The sequence below is a fragment of the Nyctibius grandis genome, chromosome 4 (assembly GCF_013368605.1).
Source record: "Nyctibius grandis isolate bNycGra1 chromosome 4, bNycGra1.pri, whole genome shotgun sequence".
NCBI classification, from domain to species: domain Eukaryota; kingdom Metazoa; phylum Chordata; class Aves; order Nyctibiiformes; family Nyctibiidae; genus Nyctibius; species Nyctibius grandis.
In genome coordinates, this window is record NC_090661.1 from 42,378,346 (window position 1) to 42,397,345 (window position 19,000).

At 36.8% G+C, this 19,000-nt stretch overlaps 1 protein-coding gene across 1 annotated transcript in view; it reads left to right on the forward strand.

Annotated features, from left to right (window-relative positions):
- Window positions 1–19,000, forward strand: part of NUBPL (NUBP iron-sulfur cluster assembly factor, mitochondrial) — an 89,914-nt gene that overhangs the window by 66,913 nt on the left and 4,001 nt on the right. Inside the window, exons 8-10 of the mRNA XM_068398387.1 lie at window positions 2,390–2,475; window positions 8,243–8,363; window positions 12,330–12,412. Of these exons, the coding sequence (XP_068254488.1) occupies window positions 2,390–2,475; window positions 8,243–8,363; window positions 12,330–12,412 (290 nt within the window). The remainder of the gene's footprint in view (window positions 1–2,389; window positions 2,476–8,242; window positions 8,364–12,329; window positions 12,413–19,000) is intronic.

Here is a 19,000-nt window from a genome sequence, read left to right on the forward strand (position 1 = left end):
AGGGTGTTGGTATAAGTCAGTACAAGCTGGCTGTGAATAAATTTTGTCTGCAATCCAGCTCAGAGTATAAAGGAAAATAGGAGAGACACATCTGTTACACCCTCAACAGCAGCTTCTTGAGCATGTTGGCTTTTATTCTGTGGAAGAAGCCATTCAAGTTGTCCATGAGCATAGTTTTAACTCATGTGTTTCAGAAGCCAGTTTTTCGTACAGGGAGTTGGTGTTTGCGGCAGCCTAAATTCTGCAATGTTCCATTGGGATTTTTTGGCATTTTAGCTTGTTCCCTTTGGATGAGAATTTGTTAGTTCTAGTTCTAGTGGATGTTTTCATTGTGTATAGTCTCTGTCCTTCATGCCATGCCAATTACTGGATTCTTAAAAAAGTTAATAATGGACCAGAAAATATAGACTTCAGTTTTTTTGACTGCGTATTAGCTTCTGCCTGAAAATCCAGGGAATGCTGAAGCAGCATCTTCAGAGAAGAGTGTGAACAGAAGCGTGAAACAACTAACATGAGTGTATGCACATAAGACACAAATTTCCAGTTCTGTTTGAAAAGAAAGTAGTAAGAAGCATTTTGTCCAAGTATTGAAAGATCTTTGTTTTACTAATACGCAGAAAACTCAAGGACATTGAGTCTAAACTGCTTCTTTGTGGACTGTGCTTTTAGGGAAGGGTGCATTCATTTTGTGGAATTAGCTCTACGTTTCGATGTCAGCTGTAACGCGTAACCCTGCACTTAGTGAAATGAGGAGCTAAGGTGACTTGGATGTAACTGAAAGGCTTCCACGTTATTCTTTGCGATGCCATTGCAAACAGGTTGGCTTCGGAAAAAGAGCAAATTATTCGGATGCCAGAGTTTTAGTGAACAATAGGGAAATTGCGTTTGCTTAGTACATTGCATATGCTGTTCAGTTTTTGGACTTGTGTCTAATATTATGTCAGGCAAAGACTGGCAGCTTTTCAGGAGCGAGGTGCCAGATTGTATTTTTCTTTCACAAATTAGAGGTTAAGAACGCTGGTTGCAAACATTCAGACGTGCTGTCAGGCGGTGTTTGGGAAGGGCTGGCTGCCAGGCAGGCCTGGTGCCCCCGGCAGCTGGTGGACAGCTGTCGTGAGGGGCAGGGCTCCCTGTCCCCGTGCTCCCAAAGCCGGCCGTGCTCTTGGGACACCAAGGCTCCCGGTGCTCCGGCCCGTGACAGCAGTGCCGGCGCCGTGTGCCTCTGTAAATCTACCCAGCCATGTATGCCAAGGGCTGGGAGCTGCAGGGCCAGTGGGAAGCTCTGTCCCATGCATTTAAATTGTCTGTTGTAATTGCTGTTGGTGTGAAGTTTGGCATAAATTCCTTGTGCGAGATTGGCTTAGCGTGGCTCTGCAGAGATGTTTTTATAACAGACACTTTGGAGACTGGGTGGTCACTGGGAAACCAGTGCTAATCAATTGGCCAGTAATGTCCTCTTTTACATTGCATTTTTTAGAACAGGGATGAGCATGAGGAGATTCTTGATGCAAGTTTTGAAGAAATAACATTTGAAACCCCTGAGCGTATGCAAAACGACGCTCTTTGTGAAGTGATGTGGGATATTATAATGTCTGTATTGGTTTTGCAGGCTGTATTAATCAAGAAGTAATAGAGGATAGTATAGGATAGTAACCTGTAGGCTTACTTTAGAATCTAACCTTTGACAAAGAGCTCTAGCTGTTTTATATGCTTAATAACTCTTGGGAGTGCTAATTATCAGGTAAACTGGAACCACGTCTGAACAGTGAGCAATACTATCCTTTTTTCAAACCTAGTGCAAGTGTGCATGAGTTGGCCTCTTATTTTGTGGTATCATTCATACAAACGCACTGGTGTGGCATCGTGTAACACATTTCAAGACTGTGCCTGTCAACGCTTTTATCGGAAAGTGTAGCTGGTTCAGAAAGCAACAGTCTGATTACAGGCAGCTGCCTCTTGCTTTTAGCTCAAGGCTTATTGTTAAATCAAAAGCTTTCAGATGTAATTATGGTATGGGACAGTTACTGTGTAGATAGTTGCAGAGTACCACCTCTGCAACCTGTCAGCATGTGGACCATGCTGTCTTCTATCCATGGTCATATGACAGCTAGATAAATTTTCTCATTTAGAAAATATAAATGGTTTCTACATAGAAAAAGTTATGATGAAAATATCTAAATTATTTCTATCACTCCATATCATATCTCAGTGATTTTGGTCATTGCATAATAAAAAAACCTAGCATCATTTGCTTCCTTAAATTAAAAAAAAAAAAAAAAAAAAGGCATATATATGTGTGACTACTTTCAGTGTAGTAGCATTGTCAAAATATTTAACGGTATAATTAATAATACACATTTTAATGGTATTTAACGTTTTCTTTTCCCAGGAGCTGTGATCATCTCCACTCCGCAAGATGTGGCTTTATTGGATGCATGCAAAGGAGCTGAAATGTTTAGAAAAGTCCATGTACCTGTAAGCCTCTAGAATAAAATACAAGTAGATTGTTTTTCCAAAATGTAAAAAAAAAAAATCCATATGTTGCAATAGGTGAACAAACCATTCAGGAATCATTTGAATTCCATAAATTCTTTTTCAAAAAAAAAAGGATTAGAATCCATCTTATATCTGTATCAGGAGCTTACTTTAACAGAAAGGAAAGAATTTTCTCAGGGTGAAGTCATAATAGTACTTGATTTCTTTTAAGTCAGTTTGTTTAATCACCTGGAATGGATCAATCAGACTGCTAAACAGAGTATCTTACAAAGTAATGTGTGCTTTCCAATTATACTGTCTTACCATTATGTGTCCTCTTCAGCACTGTCTGTGTTAGAGCTTAAAATCTAAAATTTCTTGAAATGTGGAAAAATAGTATATTGGTACATTTTAAGGGAAATTTAAGGTTTTGGGGAGATATGTGTGTACCTAATTGTCACTTTGCCATTTGAAGGGCTACGTGACTGTCACGAGTAGAAGGCTGTCTATATCACTTTGTTTTTCATGAGGTTTATAGCTTATATGGTAGCTTGCTTGTTTGGGAAATGCAAAATTTAAATATTTCTACAATATTCAATTGGGAGAAAATATTAAACAGGGTGACATCTTTGACTCAGTATTTTCTGTGTGTGCTACAAGTTGCTAAGTAACTGAATGTTATACTCTGGAGTATGTTCATGAAGAGATTCATTTTTCATTTGAAATGTGCAGTTGATAAGGAAGCATTTCAGTTTGTATTTTCTCATCTTAAATAGTAAAGAAAAACAGCCATTTACTATACTTTAAAAAATGTTTTATTGCTTACCTGTGTGAAGGTTACTTCTACTCTTTTTTAAGAAAGGAAATTTCTTTCATAGCTAGGGGTTTGTTAATTTAAAAAATGCAACAGAAACCTTGAAGTGACTGCTTTCCTTTTTTTTTTTAATTTACAGAATAGCTTAACAAAAGAAATACATTGATAAATTCCTTATTGTTAACTATTCCTGAAGCATATTTGCACCAAAATGAAAGTACAGTAGCATTTATGATTTGCTACTAGAAGAAAAACAAATATATGTATAACAGAAGAATAATGTATGGAATTTTTTTTTATTATTTTATGTTTGGGTTTTCTAAAATGATGCAAAACTCTTTTCTTCAAATAAAATTGTGTTCACGTTAGTACTTTACTGAATTTTCTTTTTGATTTAATGAGAAATTACCAAGATTTCTAAGTCTGGTTTGTTCAATGTTCTTTGAAGAGAATGGCCTTTAAGAAAATCATGCATTCTAGTATAGGCTTGGCTGCTATTAATTTGACTAGTGGTAGAAAAGATATTAAATATGATCTGTTTTGATTCATTGGAATTTTTAGCTCTTCCTAAATCAAATGAAAAGTCACAGGGAAGCTGTTACACCAGATGCTGATTTGGAATGCACTTGAACCAGTCATCAGGTCTTAACCTTTTTCAGGGTGCTGCTTCATTTTATTCTAACCTTGTATGTACATCAGTACAGATGTGTCATTTACTTCAGTCTTAAAGCAGCTCCTGCCTGTGTATTACACTTCTAAGTGTCAACTAAATCTGAGGATCTAAAGAAAGTTTGGTTATGTATTTTTTGATGGACAACTTCAAACCTGAGGTTTACATCAAAGAGGTGGAATCTGTGGGACTGTGCTAAAATTGCATATCCTGATTATATAATTGACTGATCTTTAAAAATCTAATTTTTAAAATCTTTAAACTGATCTTCAAAAAAGCGCTTGCAAAGAGTCTACTTTTCAAAGAAGCAGAGAGTCTATAGGTTGCTGAGCTCTGAGTCTTTGAGTATGCTTGCTTGTATTCAATGAACTGGAGTCTCTCCCTTGTACATACAGGCATACGTACACCACCTTCACCTCATCCCCCCAGTCATTAGTTACCAAAGACTCAAATGACATATGTAGTATTACCACAGTAAAGTCACAATTGTTAACATGTTTGTTTGTCCTTTACTGCATTGAAATTAGAGTAGAATGACTGAAGGAACTGATGAAAAGCTGGCAATGAGAGTCAACGTTAGAACCAGGATTACAATGCAAAAGTCTTATTTCCAGTCTTAGGACATAGTCATTAGAAGAGGAGTGCCATGTCTTGTGCGGTGGAGCACACCTGGTAAGGAAGGAGTTTGCAAAGTGATGCTGACTCCTATCATAGCAAGTTTTAAGATTATTGCCCATTATGTGTGTTTGGCCATCGTTCTCATGCATCCCTGAGGCTTGCTCTGGGGCAAGTGACCAAAAAAAGTAGTGAATAACTTTGAGTATTTAGGAAAAAATTGCATATTTTCACCTGCTTAAATTGGGTTCAGTTCAGTATGGTTTGTCTTATCAGTCATATCCCTGAAAGAAAAAGACAGGGTTTTAGTTAAATCTACAACTTTTCTGGTAGTTTCCTTGAATTGGAAGGTTATATTGTGGATTTCACAGGTTTCAAAAAACTGCTTATGTGAACTCAGCTATGTATTTCCTTCTAAGATGTACTAAAATCGTTTATTTCGCTATGTACTTACTGGTATTTCTGTAGCGTCCAGAGTACCCAGCCGAGATTGTGGCTTCGTATTGGGAGCGGAAGTTAGAGCCAAAAATTACTTTTTATAAGATGAAAGTAGGAAGACAGAAATATTATTGTGCACATTAACTTGAAGCACTAAAACGTCAAGTGAACTGACTGATGGTTATGTCCGAAGAAGATGGCAGACTGCAAAACTGTAACCCTGATCACTTCGGTCCCTGTTGGATTGGAGTCAGACCTCAGCACCATCTGTCCTTAAGTACAGTGGACAACTTAAGTGGATTTCTCAGGAATTGTCTCCTTGTGTAAAGACAGAGGGCTTTCATTTTCTCACTGCATTTTCTTTAACTTAGAAGGTAGTATATTTGGATTTTGGCATGATTTGTTGTGTAACCAAAAGGTTAATTGAGCATAAGAAATATGTAAACATTCAGAAACAGTGTGTTTCTGTGCAGATAATTCATAATGAAAGGTTTCTTCCTTTCCTGTTATTTCTTGATAGATGTCTCTTCACCATTTAAAATAATGATTTGACTAAATGAAATTCAGTTCTGTGCGTTGTAACTATCCTCTTCTCCGCTACCATAGGTTAGCTCCTGTATTGCGTGCGGTGTGTCTCATCATACTAGTTTTCATGTCATTACTGAGCCAAGTTTGCCGAGAAATGTACAGAGAAAAAAAAGCTCACTAGGGACTAGATAGGATTCACATGTACTTATTGGGATAGTTTGTGTAACAGTAACAGCTGCTTTGAAGCTTTTCCAGATCTATTATTTGAACAGGGAAATTAGAGTTATTACTTACTTCATTAGCAAGACCTATTACTTTGTCTCTAGATTTAAAAGCTCTGAAGATCACAGTGAACTCTCTTCCTTCTGTAAATATATCTGCAGAAATATGCATGTTAAAAATACACTTCAGCACTAAAGTTGTATATGTTTGCACAGATTTTATATTAAACTGGGTATTTATAATCGGCTACTTAATATTAAAAAAAAATCTCTTAATCTTCCAGAAGAATAATTTATATATTAATAAATATGCACTACTCATTGGCTGACAGATAGGAATGACATTGAAAAAATAAAAATTATTGTGGAATGCTGAAATGTCATTTGCTTTTAGTAAGATTTGTTGAAATGAAAAAAAAAAAAAAAGGACAGTGAATAAGACCTCCAAAACTGATATAGCGCTGGGGATACAGCTGTGTCTCAGCATTTGCACTTACTGTGGCAGAAGGACTTCTTATTTATTAGGTTATCAAAGGATTAACAAAACAGCTGTAATAGTCCTTAACTATTCACAGAACAACAGTAGACTACATAATTTTTTCTTTGATTGTGAATTCACTGAATCGTAAATGTTGTGTGACTACTTTGAGGAGAACAGAATGTTCAAACCTCAAGATACCTGAAGATGAATTAATTCATTTAAAGTATAAATGTCAAGTTCTCGTTTTTTTCCTGTGCTGCAGAAAATGGCTTCCCTGTATCCTAGATAAAATACTATTTTTCTTTTGTCAAATAATACTCCTTCCAGTGTTCTCCAGTTGACCAACAGAGTGAAAATTCTGTGACTTTAATTTAAGGAGAACAGGATGAATGCCTGCTCAGAGGTCATCAGTAGAAGACTGTGGCTGTAGAGAGCCCTTTTTACCATCCCTGCACCCTGTGCCCTTGAACACGTAGTATTTCATGTCTGATGAGAAAATTACCTGTAATAATGTGCCAGTAAATAGAAACTTGTTCCGCTTGCTCCTCTGGTAATCCCTGGGAGACAGTAGAAAATGGGGGAAAGTTTGTGGTGTTAAATTGAAAGTGGGTAATCCTTGTTGTTGCTGTTGTTGTTACTGTTTCTTAAAATGTTCCTTGCTTTAAACCCTCTGAAAATTTTACATAAGTAAAGGAAGACTTCTTAGAAAATAGTGTGAAACACATTGTGGTGGTACAGAAAAAACAGGTGATCATCTTTTGATCATTTTTAGCTTAGATGTAAGGAAATTTTTATTACAATATTGTAAATAACATGCTTTTTTATTTTCAGTTTTGGTGCCAAAAGGTGTACATTCACTCTTCATTAAATAACTTAATATTTATTGGTTGCATTGAACACTGGTATATCCTTTTAGATATGCTTCGTTGGCATAGTGGATGTGTTACTCCTCTAATAACTAGGCCAGCTTGTTCAAGTGCTCAGGGAAATTTAAAAGTACAAAATGCTACAAAGTAAATAACAGCTTTTTGTACTTGAAAATATATATTCATATTTTTAAAACTTGGCTATAGTGTGTGTGGCTTATCTAGATAACATGTAAATCTTAAAGTGAAATATTGTAACATGGAATCTCTTAAAGCAGGTCTTCTGTTGATTAGCAGACGGGTAGAAGCTTTCACCCTGTAGTGTTTGAATGCTGTTTTCATCACTTTTGAGAAATTCTGCTCTGCCTCAATGAACAGTTTTGTTTACTAGGTGAATAAAAAGAGATCAATGCTATCATTAGCATTACTGTACATTGTGAAAGAATATTTTTGCATGCATGATTTGGCAAATTTTCATTTGAAATATTTTGCAAGGATGATAGTTGAACGCCTGGCATCAACAGAAAGGTACTAAATATGTCTGTATTAGATTTTTATGCTGTGGTTTTTGCCGCTTACTTTCACGTATCTATTTCTTTTGTTTGATCTTTAAAATGTGTTTCTGCTCTTCAGAAGAACAGCAAATCTGATTCTTTTTGAAAACATTTCCCTACAGGATAACTTACAAAAATATCTTAAGAGCATGTGTCTGATTGTGTCATTTCTTGTAACAGTATGTTTTTATTTTGTGTTTTCTGAAAGTGCAAATTACAAAGCTATAAAACACAACATGAAAATTCTTCCAGTATTCAGAGTTCAGAAATGAAATACTGGCAGGGAGAGTTCTTGGAAAGATAGGCCTGTACAAGAGGTACTTTTTGCTACAAATAAGTTTGTTAACCTTTGGGAGGTATAAATGTGAAAAACTTGAAATAATGCACAAATGCAACTGAGACGACTATTGATAATTGATAATGATGTTCATGACTCTGATATTATTGCAGCTTCCCATTATAAATGAGTACTCTTTGTCGATTCTTTGTTGATAATCTCTTCTTTATTGTCAGAGATGAATAATGGAAATACCGATACTTGAATCCCAGGTTTGAACATTCCTTTCTTTTACTTTAACAGGTTTTAGGACTGGTTCAAAATATGAGTGTTTTCCAATGTCCCAAATGTAAGCACGAGACACACATTTTTGGAGCTGACGGTGTAAGCGATCTAGCAAAAACCCTTGGATTGGATATTTTAGGTGAGGATATAGAAATGGTTTTATTTTTGAAGAAAAATGTAATAGCGTGTATGAGGGAAGCATTAACTGAATTATGGAACTGCGTAATCCTAGATTACTCTATATTCAGACAGTGTTCAGATATAATAGAACTAATAACTGAAGTAGTTGAATGTCACAATTTTTCTATGCTCTGTTCCTTATCAGGATCATTCTTGTAAATGGGATCTGGACTGGATGTGAAAATTCTTGAATTGCATCTTAAATCTCTTTTGATTTACAAACAATCCAGAACATGAATTGTTTTGATATCAGTGTGCTATATTACCTAAAATTCATTATGTTATTGATCATACAACAATTTTTACAAATAACCAAGAATTCTGTTTGGCCTTGTAAAACAGACCTAAACTCTGTCCAGTAATGTCAACAGAAGTTTTCTCATTTATTTCATTTAAATGAAATGAGTTGTTATGTGTTGAAATAAATACTGTAATTTGAAGTGCAGCCGCTTAAAGCAGTTGTTTATATGCCCATATGAAGATATCTTGACTCTTGTATGGAAGCAAGCAGACTGTAATGATTCTATTTAAGTGTTGAGATTAAAAGAATACGCTGAATTGCAAAATGTTTCAAAAGAAAATTTATCTTTATTGAAAGCAAAAATTAGCCATGATTAAACAATCTGGCATGCCTGTAAGCTAAAATATACATTGATCTTTAAAATATACATTGCCTTTTTATAAAGGCATGATTCAACCTTTGCTGTCAGTAAAAAGAAATTACAGAATATAACACAGTGTAATTAAGTTGGTAAATGGGATAATTGTATGTGCTAATGATGTGTTTCCATGTATTAGTATAATTATCTCAATGATTTTCCATAGCTAATTCATTAAATTAATTAAAAAGAACCAGGAAGCTCACTTAGGAAGATCAACACAGAAACATCAATGTCTGACATAAATGTAAGATAGCAAGGCAACACATAATTAAAGACATGCTTTGGGGCTATCTTTTAGTTTTCTGAATATATAATGAGTTGTGATCAGAGCCCAAGGGGACTTCTACAGCCCTGGGTTATGGGGATGGATGCAAATCCTCTGCAAGCAGTTGAATCAAACATGCATTTAGATACACAGGCACAAATGATGTGCCATGCCATTGGTCCTATAGATGGTTTGTGTTATTCCCTAAGAGGGCAGAACTGATTGTGATTGTATTTAATTAGGAGTGATGTGAGAGATTTACAGGTTTAGCAGGGGATGGATGAGATGTATGAAAAAAACCAGAGTGAAGTTTACCTTCAGTCAGTGAAAGACCAGGCTAAGATTAAGAATAATGCCCCAAGGGGTAAGTTTAGAATTACAGTCCTTGATCTGATTAGTATGCTTCTCTTTCCAGGGATGACCATTATATAATAATGCCATATGATATTATTAGAATTACCGCTTACAGATTTTACATTAATCTATCCCAAATGGAAGTTTTATCCCGATGTTATTTGAATTCTACCCAAAAGCCTTGAGAAGTTTTTTGGTTTTATATATATATATATATATATATATATATATATATATATATATATATATAAAAAAAGGTGTATATTGAAAATCAGTATTTCTAAATTTATTTTGCATGTATTTTGCAACACCTGTGGCTGTTATGTTTGTTCAGCTAGGGACCTAGTCCTCTTCTGAAACATGAGAAGGTTTTAGTTTCAATGATAACATCTGACAAATTCTGCAAGCTAACAATGTGCAGGATAGAAAAGTATTTTCCTTTTATTTGCTCAGAATCGGCTGCCTTTAATATTACTGAATACCTCCTTTAATTTTGTTTATGACAGAAGACAATTAGCAGTTGCCAGGACACCTTTAAGTGTAGTTCATTATTTCGTATACTTTTGATTGTCTCGTCGTTTTATTGTTCCCTAAAGGAAAGTGTGGCATAGTTTGTGAGAAAGACTTTGTGCTGCTGGTTGTTTCTCTCCCTGTCTCTGAAGTTCCCCTATTTTGCTTTCTTTTTTTTGAAGTTTGATGACCTTAACTGTGACCAGAAAGCTATACCATTGATATACATAGTACTAAGATAATAATTTCTGTACACTCCATCCTGACCTTTGCACTTCCTAACTCTTTAAACTGTATCTGCTATAGAACCAGCAGCAATGGCTCTCAGATTTTTAAAATCCTTTTTGCTTTCACTTCCTACAATAAATTCAAACTCTTCTCAGCACTTACCCTTTCTTTGCAGTCAGCAGTAATTGTTAGCATCAGAAAAATGTACGATGGCAAGTTCCCATCACATTCTGTAGTGAAGAATAGTGCAAAAACTTCATCTTCCTCAAACCGTTATCACCCAACAGCTGTGCAGATGCTTTTGCTGTCTTTATGCTTCTGCTTAATTTATAAGCTTTTGACTTTTTTTTAATTAAGATTGCATTTTGCTTTGTCTTCTGACTTGCACTTCTGCTCATATGAGTCCTGTTATGTTCCTGTAGTACCAGCACATCTTTTGTAACTATGAGGAAGAAAAGAGAGAGGCTGCCATTTTGTAGTAAGGCAGTTCTTTTTGTAATTCCCTGAGATTGTTATTAAGCTGATAGTGAAGAAGTATTTTTTCATTAACAAAACATCCTTGGGAAAAAAGTGAAGATTAGTCTCTGTGTAAAATAATGGTAGGAACTAACTTCTGGGAGATTCACAAAGTTAGTGTTATTCTATTAAGAACATTTAAGGTAAAAAAAAACTTTCAAAGGACCCCCTAAATCTTTTTTTTTTTTTTTTGTGAATAAATGAACTGACTTTTATGCTTAAAGAAATTTATTCATGACTGAAACAAGAAACAATTAAATTTGAAAGAAATGGACTGTAATCATCATAAATAACAAAATGAAGTTCTTCAGAGATTCCACTCACTAATCATGGAAACCCAGCTTTTGTGTTTGCTATTTGTTTGGTTTTTTGCTTGTATTCCTGCTTGCTTTCAGTTCTGTTTTTTTATCTTTTAAGCTGTGTCAATTTTCATACTTTTTTTTAATGTTTCTTTTTCTGACTGCATTGAACTTCTGTAATTTACACTGGCCTTGGTTTGGGTTAAATAAATGTTGCTAAAGTGTATGAATGAAACTGATACAGTTTCTGACACCAGTCAAGATTGAACTAAGGCAGGCTGTTCTGTCTACATCCATCCATGATGTAAAATGTAGCTGTATCTTCCATTAAAAGAAAGTTGGTATTCAATTCACTTCATAATTATCTATGTAGCAATGAACTAAACATGGGAATTCAAGTTTTCTTTAGTGCTGAAAAACTGTATTTCAGAAAGTATGTTTCAGAGTGGAATAAGGCTGCTAATTGATTCTCCTTTAGAGCATTCCTTTCCTCACTGACAGTTCCCTGCTCATTATAAAAGCAGAATATAAAGAAGATTTCTATTGGAAAGAAGAATGAGCTGAATAGTTGTCTACCCTTTAATTGGATCCAAGGCCTGATAAGGACCATAACAAATGCTATTATTTGGAAATTAAGTATTCAAAGTCATCTTTGAACAGTGATTAAAATCTTAAAACAGCACTGAAAAGAATATACAATGAGGAGATAGGCTGAACAGTAAGTTGCATGATGAGCATTTGCCACTCAAGCAACTTTTTTTTATGTACAGAAAGTAATTTGTATCTCAGCCTGTTTTCTTCTGTGTGTTCGAGGCAAAAAACCAAACTGCCTTCTCTAATAAATGACTACAAAGCATAGTCCTTCCTATACAGAGAATGAAAAATCCAGAATATGTTTGGCATTAATCATTATGGATGTACAGAAACAGTACTGCAGCCATTGTTCATTTTAAATGCTAATTTTTTGAGATTAAGGAGATTAAGAATATACCGAACTGGTATTTGATTTCAAGTTGCTTTAGGGCTATTTTAATGAAACATTTAAGAAATACTAGGTCTTCACTATGTGTATCGTGGCATTTTTGATACAGGAGACGTTCCACTGCATGTTAATATTCGGGAGACATGTGATTCAGGACAGCCTGTTGTGATCTCGCAACCTCAAAGTGATGCCGTAAGTTTGGTGCACTGCACTTAAAACAACAAAAAGCCCTCCTCCAAAAGTGAATGGAGAGTACTTCTCATTATTGCTGTTTGAAATGTGTATCTGAATGTAATGTAGGGAAATAAATAAAAGAGGGTAGTATCATTGAGTAAGTCAGACCCGTCATTTTGGAATGCTGGTCATCTGTTCTGTTTCTGTGGGTTTGCTTTTGTTTAATTAGTCTGAATCATTCAGAATAGCGAAGATTTGATCCAGGTTCTGGCATGCCAAGAAGAGGGAGGTCAGTGTCAAGGCTCATGAGACTTTGCAGCTAATGTAGGTCCTCTAAAACTGTCAGTTGAGCCTTTGGTAGTTGAGCCTGGAAACTGTCAAAGAGTCCTATCAAAAGATGTTTGGAACAAAACCTGCATATTGTCAGTACCTGGGTTGTTTTCAGCAGGAAGTGGAGCAGTTTACACACAAGAGGAAATGGATTTTTCCGTGCCTTTACCATAATGTTTTATTGCCAAAGGAAAATATGAGTTGTTGAGGAGATGGGAGTCAAATAGGCAAGTCTAAAGAAAAGCAGTTGCACATATAAAACTTCATTAACACTGATAGAATAAGATTTTCCTGGCTAGTATTTTCTCTTGTGCCTCTGCTGGAGTTTGTCTGCCAGGCTCTGTAGGGCAGGGTGTTATCTGCCACATTGTGTTTGCACAGTATATGGCATGATACAGCCTCACTCTTGACTGCTGCTTAGATGTTAGAGGTAAGGTAGAATGTACAAATAAGGTAACCTTTCTAATATGATTGCTAGGCACATGCTGATTTTTTTTTTTCCTTCCCACTCTTTTAAAAGAAAAAAAAAAAGATAATCCAGTATTATTAATGTACTGATTGGGATTCTGGAGGAACAGTAACAGTCTTAAAATTGTCATACGTCATTTTGTTTTGAAAGGGAAGCAGCAGCACTATGGCATGTTGATGGCATGTTGATTTCTAATTGAATGCAATATTTTTACTAGGCTTGGGCAAGGCTCGTGCTGATCCTCTGTGGAATAATGTAGTGATCTTGAGTCTACATCCTTGTGAAAAGGAATCATTATAATCAATATGGTAATTTCTATCTGGGATGTTTGATCAGCAGTGTGAAGGTTTGAATAGATGCATGGCTTAGGTCAAAGTTGAAGCAAAACAGCTGAGCAAACCAAGATGGAAGGCTCACAGCTCACAGTATCTGAAATCTATAATAACCAGGAGTCTGTAGCCTGCAGGATTATCAATCTAAAAATTCAGACATATAAGATAGCATTCTGACAATTAAAAAAAAAAAGAAAGTCTGTTGTGTTGCCATCTGTTCCTCCTTGGACTATGTTCTTGGTAACGAAAGGAAGGGCTATAAGCGCCATTTGTGGCAATTAAGTTAAATATGAAGAGGAATAAAGATAGACAAATATGCGTGACTCTGGGGAAAACATTCAATATTCTTCCCTGCCATTGTCTGTGAGATAATCACTCTCCTCAGAGAACTAGATTTTTTTAGCTGTTACTAATCTCTACAGAATGAAAAAGAATTTCTTTTTATCCCTGGTTTGCTTCTCATTTTAAAGACAGAGAAAATTATTGTTGTTCTCTTCTATTTTAAAAGAAAAATTAAAATCTTAGTGCATAGCTGATGGTGAGAGAGGTCGTATAAGGTCAGATTCTAATCTTTAATACATGACACCCATCACCATGTTTCTCAAATAAACTAAAATTATGGCTGTTCATGCATGAACAATCACAATTTTTCAGATAGAGAACAATGTGTGTAGAGCTGCTGAAATTATCTCTGCTCTTGTCCCTTAAATTTACAGGGTTTTTTTAATACAAAATTCTGTGCTGTTTTTTGTTAGGACACACTTACAAATCAAATACAGAATCACAGAACTGAAATAATACCTAACCGATTCAAACAGTGGGGAATAAGGATGGTGATTGACTTCTCAGAAGCCCAGCATGCTGTCACACCTTCTAAGCTCTGTCAAGACTGGAATAAAGGGTGTTTCTGAAAGATGTTAGCTAGTACTTTTTTTGCTCACACATGCCATGGGGTTCAACTTGCCTTGCTGATACATAAAAGTGTAGCTCTCACTCTACACTAGAATTTTAAAATGTGCGAGCAAACTTGTCTAAATTTGTTATTTTAAAACTTAAATATAGTTGGTGGAAAAGGGAAGCTTCCTTTTCACAACTGGCAAGGAAATTACTAACAGCCAAAACAACCCCTCTGGAAAAAAAGAAAATTACTTGTAGAATTGTGCATGTGTGAACTTAGAAAGTTCTTCCCCAGGGAAGGCACAGAATACATAAGACTTACCTACTTATGGAAAGGGTAGACTATAGCTAAAGGATGTGAAGGTTTAATGGCCAGAGTTCTCTTCTGGTGAAGCTTGAGACCGTCCCCAAGGAGAAATAAACAGTGCTGGTAAAATTATTTTGCTCTTGGTATAACATTGTCTATGTTACTGTTTTGTTTAAATTGTGGGTTTTTTTAAACACTCTTCATTGACAATACTTTGTTATGTGCTGTACAAATAGAGTATTGCTTTGCTCACAGGCGCTAGTCTAACAGAAAGAGAGCAGACAAACCACAGCAACTGAGAGTGATCTAAGATCCTCTACAAGTAGCTAGTCATTTCGTAGTTTAATCAACATTGAGGACTTACCAGACCCTTCTGGAGATAATTGAGTCTTGGAAGCATTTTCCTCCTCCATCAAGCTGTGGAGGTAGATTGGCCGACTAGGGCTTTGGTGGTTTTTTGCTCACCCGAACATATGAGAGAGTCTCCTAACAGCAAAGGCTAGTACAGGAAAATCAGGAACACTGCTAAAATGGTGGAATAGGGAAAACAGTAGGGGGAAAGGTAGAAGAGGAAAAACAAATGAGGCATCCCTGAAACCAGGTGGAATTGATCATGCTCACATGTAGAGGAACCTCCTAGGGATCATAAGAAGGAACCAGGAGCGAAAGAGGCATCCTGAAACTTGTGGATAAGAGGGCTAGAAACACAGCAAGAGAAACAGAACATGATTAATTGCAGTGGAGTCATTCTTCCACCAAACGAGTTGCTTAAATGCCCAGTGAACTCTCCATCAGCACTGGGGGAAAGGTAAGTAGAGGTTCCTAAGAGCTCTTCCGTCTGTGAGCCCAAAACCCAGAGAGGTATGGGACAGTTGGTGGTTATCTTCTGTGGCCTTCCCGCTCTAAACTTTCAGGTGTGTCACAGCCTTGATGGCACAGTGGATTTGTTAATACCTTGCTGAAACAGACAAGCAAGCTGTGACCATCAAGCACCAGACTCCCATCTGTCTCAAGATCAAAGAAGCTGCTCAAGCAAGTACAAAATACATTTTCTGTACCAGTGTGTCCATTCACCTTCTGAAAGCTAGGGAGTCTTGTTGGGATAGACATTTAAGGGAGGAGATATGCTGGAGGCTGAGGCAAGCAGTAGATGTTGTCTCTCATCTTGTCTTGGGAATGAGGTGATTAAAAAAAAAAGAGAATAGTGGAGGAGAGATGATACACCTCTAAGGTTCAGCAGGGATAATGTATTCAAGACAGCAGAGAAGTCATGAAAGAATGAAGTTTAGATTTCACCTTCTTCCCCTTCTCCATTATTAAAGAGATAGTGAGCCTTCATGGCAGAAAGTATAAAGAGGATGACTGCTTTTGGAAAAAAATGCAAATTCTAGGAAACACATAATGGTCAGCTAGTTTCTTAGTGTTTTCTTGCCACATATTGTTATGGAAAACATTTGGAATCTATTAAGGAAAAGTGCTTTGAATTCGCTCTCTTGTTCTCTGAAAATCAAATGGAGTATATTGGGAAAGCAGGGGCAGATGAAAGGGAGCAAACCCAGTGAATCATTTATAGCTTAGAGTGTTGGATCCCCAGATCGCACAGTTTTTTGCAGGTATGCACAAACTTCCATGCAGTGTGGTGAGGAATTTATGACTTGGGTAGGAGAAGAGCCAAACTTGTCCTGGAGCAATGAAACTAGGACCTGTGGCTGGAAAACATGCTTAATGTCATTCTATCCAGCTTGTGGTAAAGACCAATGTATGATGCAAACCCCACGTACTTCTTGGGGGAGGTTCTGTTACTGTCTCGTTCACATTTAACAATGTGAAATGTATTCAGCCCTCTTGCAGATTTCATATACTCATATATATTGGTGAAGGATTTTGAGGCTAGTAAACTGCACACAGATCTATAAGGGGAGAGAAAAAGCCCAGTCAGGTGGAAAGCAGGGGCACAAGGCATCAGCAGTCTGACGTAACAGAAGAAAGTAAGTCTGGTTAAAAATCCCCTTTCAATTAAATTAGAAATGTTGCAGGCCTTACTGTGGAATTATCCAAAGAGATAGATGGAATTTGTATTCGGAAAGACTTTTTTCGTAGAACTGTGTAAAAGGGTGATGTGTGAGCAGGGTAAAAATGTACAACCTTTTAAAGCTTACAAAAAATGGAGAAAAATTGAAGTAGTGGTAGCAAATAATGTTTGCTGTTGTTTAGCTGTCATTAATAATTCCATTTAAAGAGTTGTCTCTCCAGGGTGTGATGTCTTTAAAAGAAAAGCGAACCCTGAAGAAGGCTGCATGATTAGATTTATAATATACCTTATCATCAAGGCTTCCTTTGAATGATTGCAGTAACATATGGTATGCGTAAGTTCGAATCCTTCATTCAGGGTGTAGATAGTACAATGCATCATCAGACCCTCATTTATGCTTCACTCTGCTGAAGAAAATGCTGAGTGGTAGGATAGTCTGTTTGAAGGATGTTACTATATTGCATTTGAATTGCACTGTTCTACTTAACCATGTTGTCTGGGCGGGATGTCTTTTTTGATGTACATGATGGCACCTGAGTGATGTACATGCATAATAGCATGTTGGGGCTAGCAATGTTTCCCAGCTGAGGCTCCCTCAGAGGAGGACTTGGCTTTTGCAACTGCCGATACGTAGGATTAACAGGAAATTTCCCGTGAGCACTAAGGATTTTTTTTGAGGTATTAAGTTCAGGAAGCATCCAGTTTACTTACCCATCTCCTCCATTTCATGTTGTAATTTATAGATTGACTTTTATCATCTCATTAAGTCCCCTTTCTGGGCTGAGACTTGTCAGGTGTCAGGTGTTGCCAACACATGCAAAGAAGAATCTTACAGTAGAGCTGCCCAGAGGAGGACAGAGTGGGAAAGGCTCTGGGCCTCTCGCAGCAATGAACAGTTTTTCTGGGTGACATGAGCTTTTATCTGAAGTGGAAGTTCATTTAAAGCTGTGTTTGTCATCATGCTTTTAGTGCCTTCTGAGTTGACCACAGTAAAATACAGACATTGGAGGGCAGCTCCAGGCATGCACTGAGGGTTGGAGTTGTGTCAAAGTAACAAGCAATTTCCATGGAAATTAAAGCTATTTAAAAATTTGATTGAACTGGAAAATGGACTGTGGTTGAGCAAAAGAGTGCTAATAAGAAAAAAAGCTATCACCTGTCATTATTTTTGTGCAGATGGTAGCTAAGTCTAGTATTTGTCCTTGTGATAGTCACTATTTGATTAGTTGCTCATTGCTCACGGTTGCCGGTTTCCTTTAGCAACAAATAAAGTATAAGCCCCTAAGAGATCAGTTGAGCAGATTTAAATACCTTATCCTTTACAGGTATAGGAGCACCCACAGCATTCGATATTCTAGTCAAACTTGCATTAGATTCTCCCTTGGATTGCTGGGCTGGATAAACCATCTTAATAGTCTTGGAGTCTTGTAATCAAAAATAGAAGTTAGAAACCATGTCAGTACCAGGATTTGCACTCTGGTGTACTTGGCCTCAAGCAATTGGATCAGTATGCTTTTTCTGAGTTGCAGGTCTGAAGTTGTTTGTATGCAGTGGTTTGGGTGAAGGTGAATGTGCTATCAGCTCCTGCCTGTTTTGACTTTGTTGATGGGTAAATTGTATTCTGTATTATTTGTGTAGCCATTGCACTAGACGCTGGAAGCCACTGTAGTGAGCTGTTTGCAGGCTGAGATCTGCACTTCAGTGAAAGGCAAACTAGCAGGTCAAGCCAATCCAATCCATGAGAACAGGGCAGAGTCAGCTATGACCTGTACGGTCAGTTTGCAGTAATCTTAGCAGTGATGCATACTTCCCTCCTGGGTAAGATTTGTAGGGAGAATGAAATACCATAACTGAAAGGCTCCTATTTCGCTAGGATTACCGTAGTGCTTAATTAGGTGAGCTAATAAAAAGACTTGTAGTTTAAATCTACCCTGTGTCTATTATCCCGTGACAGAGTAATGAATCAGGATGTTCTGATTATTTAGGCTAAGTAGAACTATTCAGTCCTTTTCCTGATGAGCTTCATTACAACTTCCCCATTTCCTACTCCAGGATCTATGTTGTCATTAGTCACTTCATCATCTACTGTGCCCTCTGAGTCCTAAGGAGGTTTGTGATTTAAAGTATGCTGCACCCTTTTCTGGCAGTGTTTGAGACGTGAACAGTATCTCACGTGGCAGTTATCCAACTCTTTCAGCTCTCTGAACGTCACCTTCCACCTCTACCTCTGCCCTCCCCA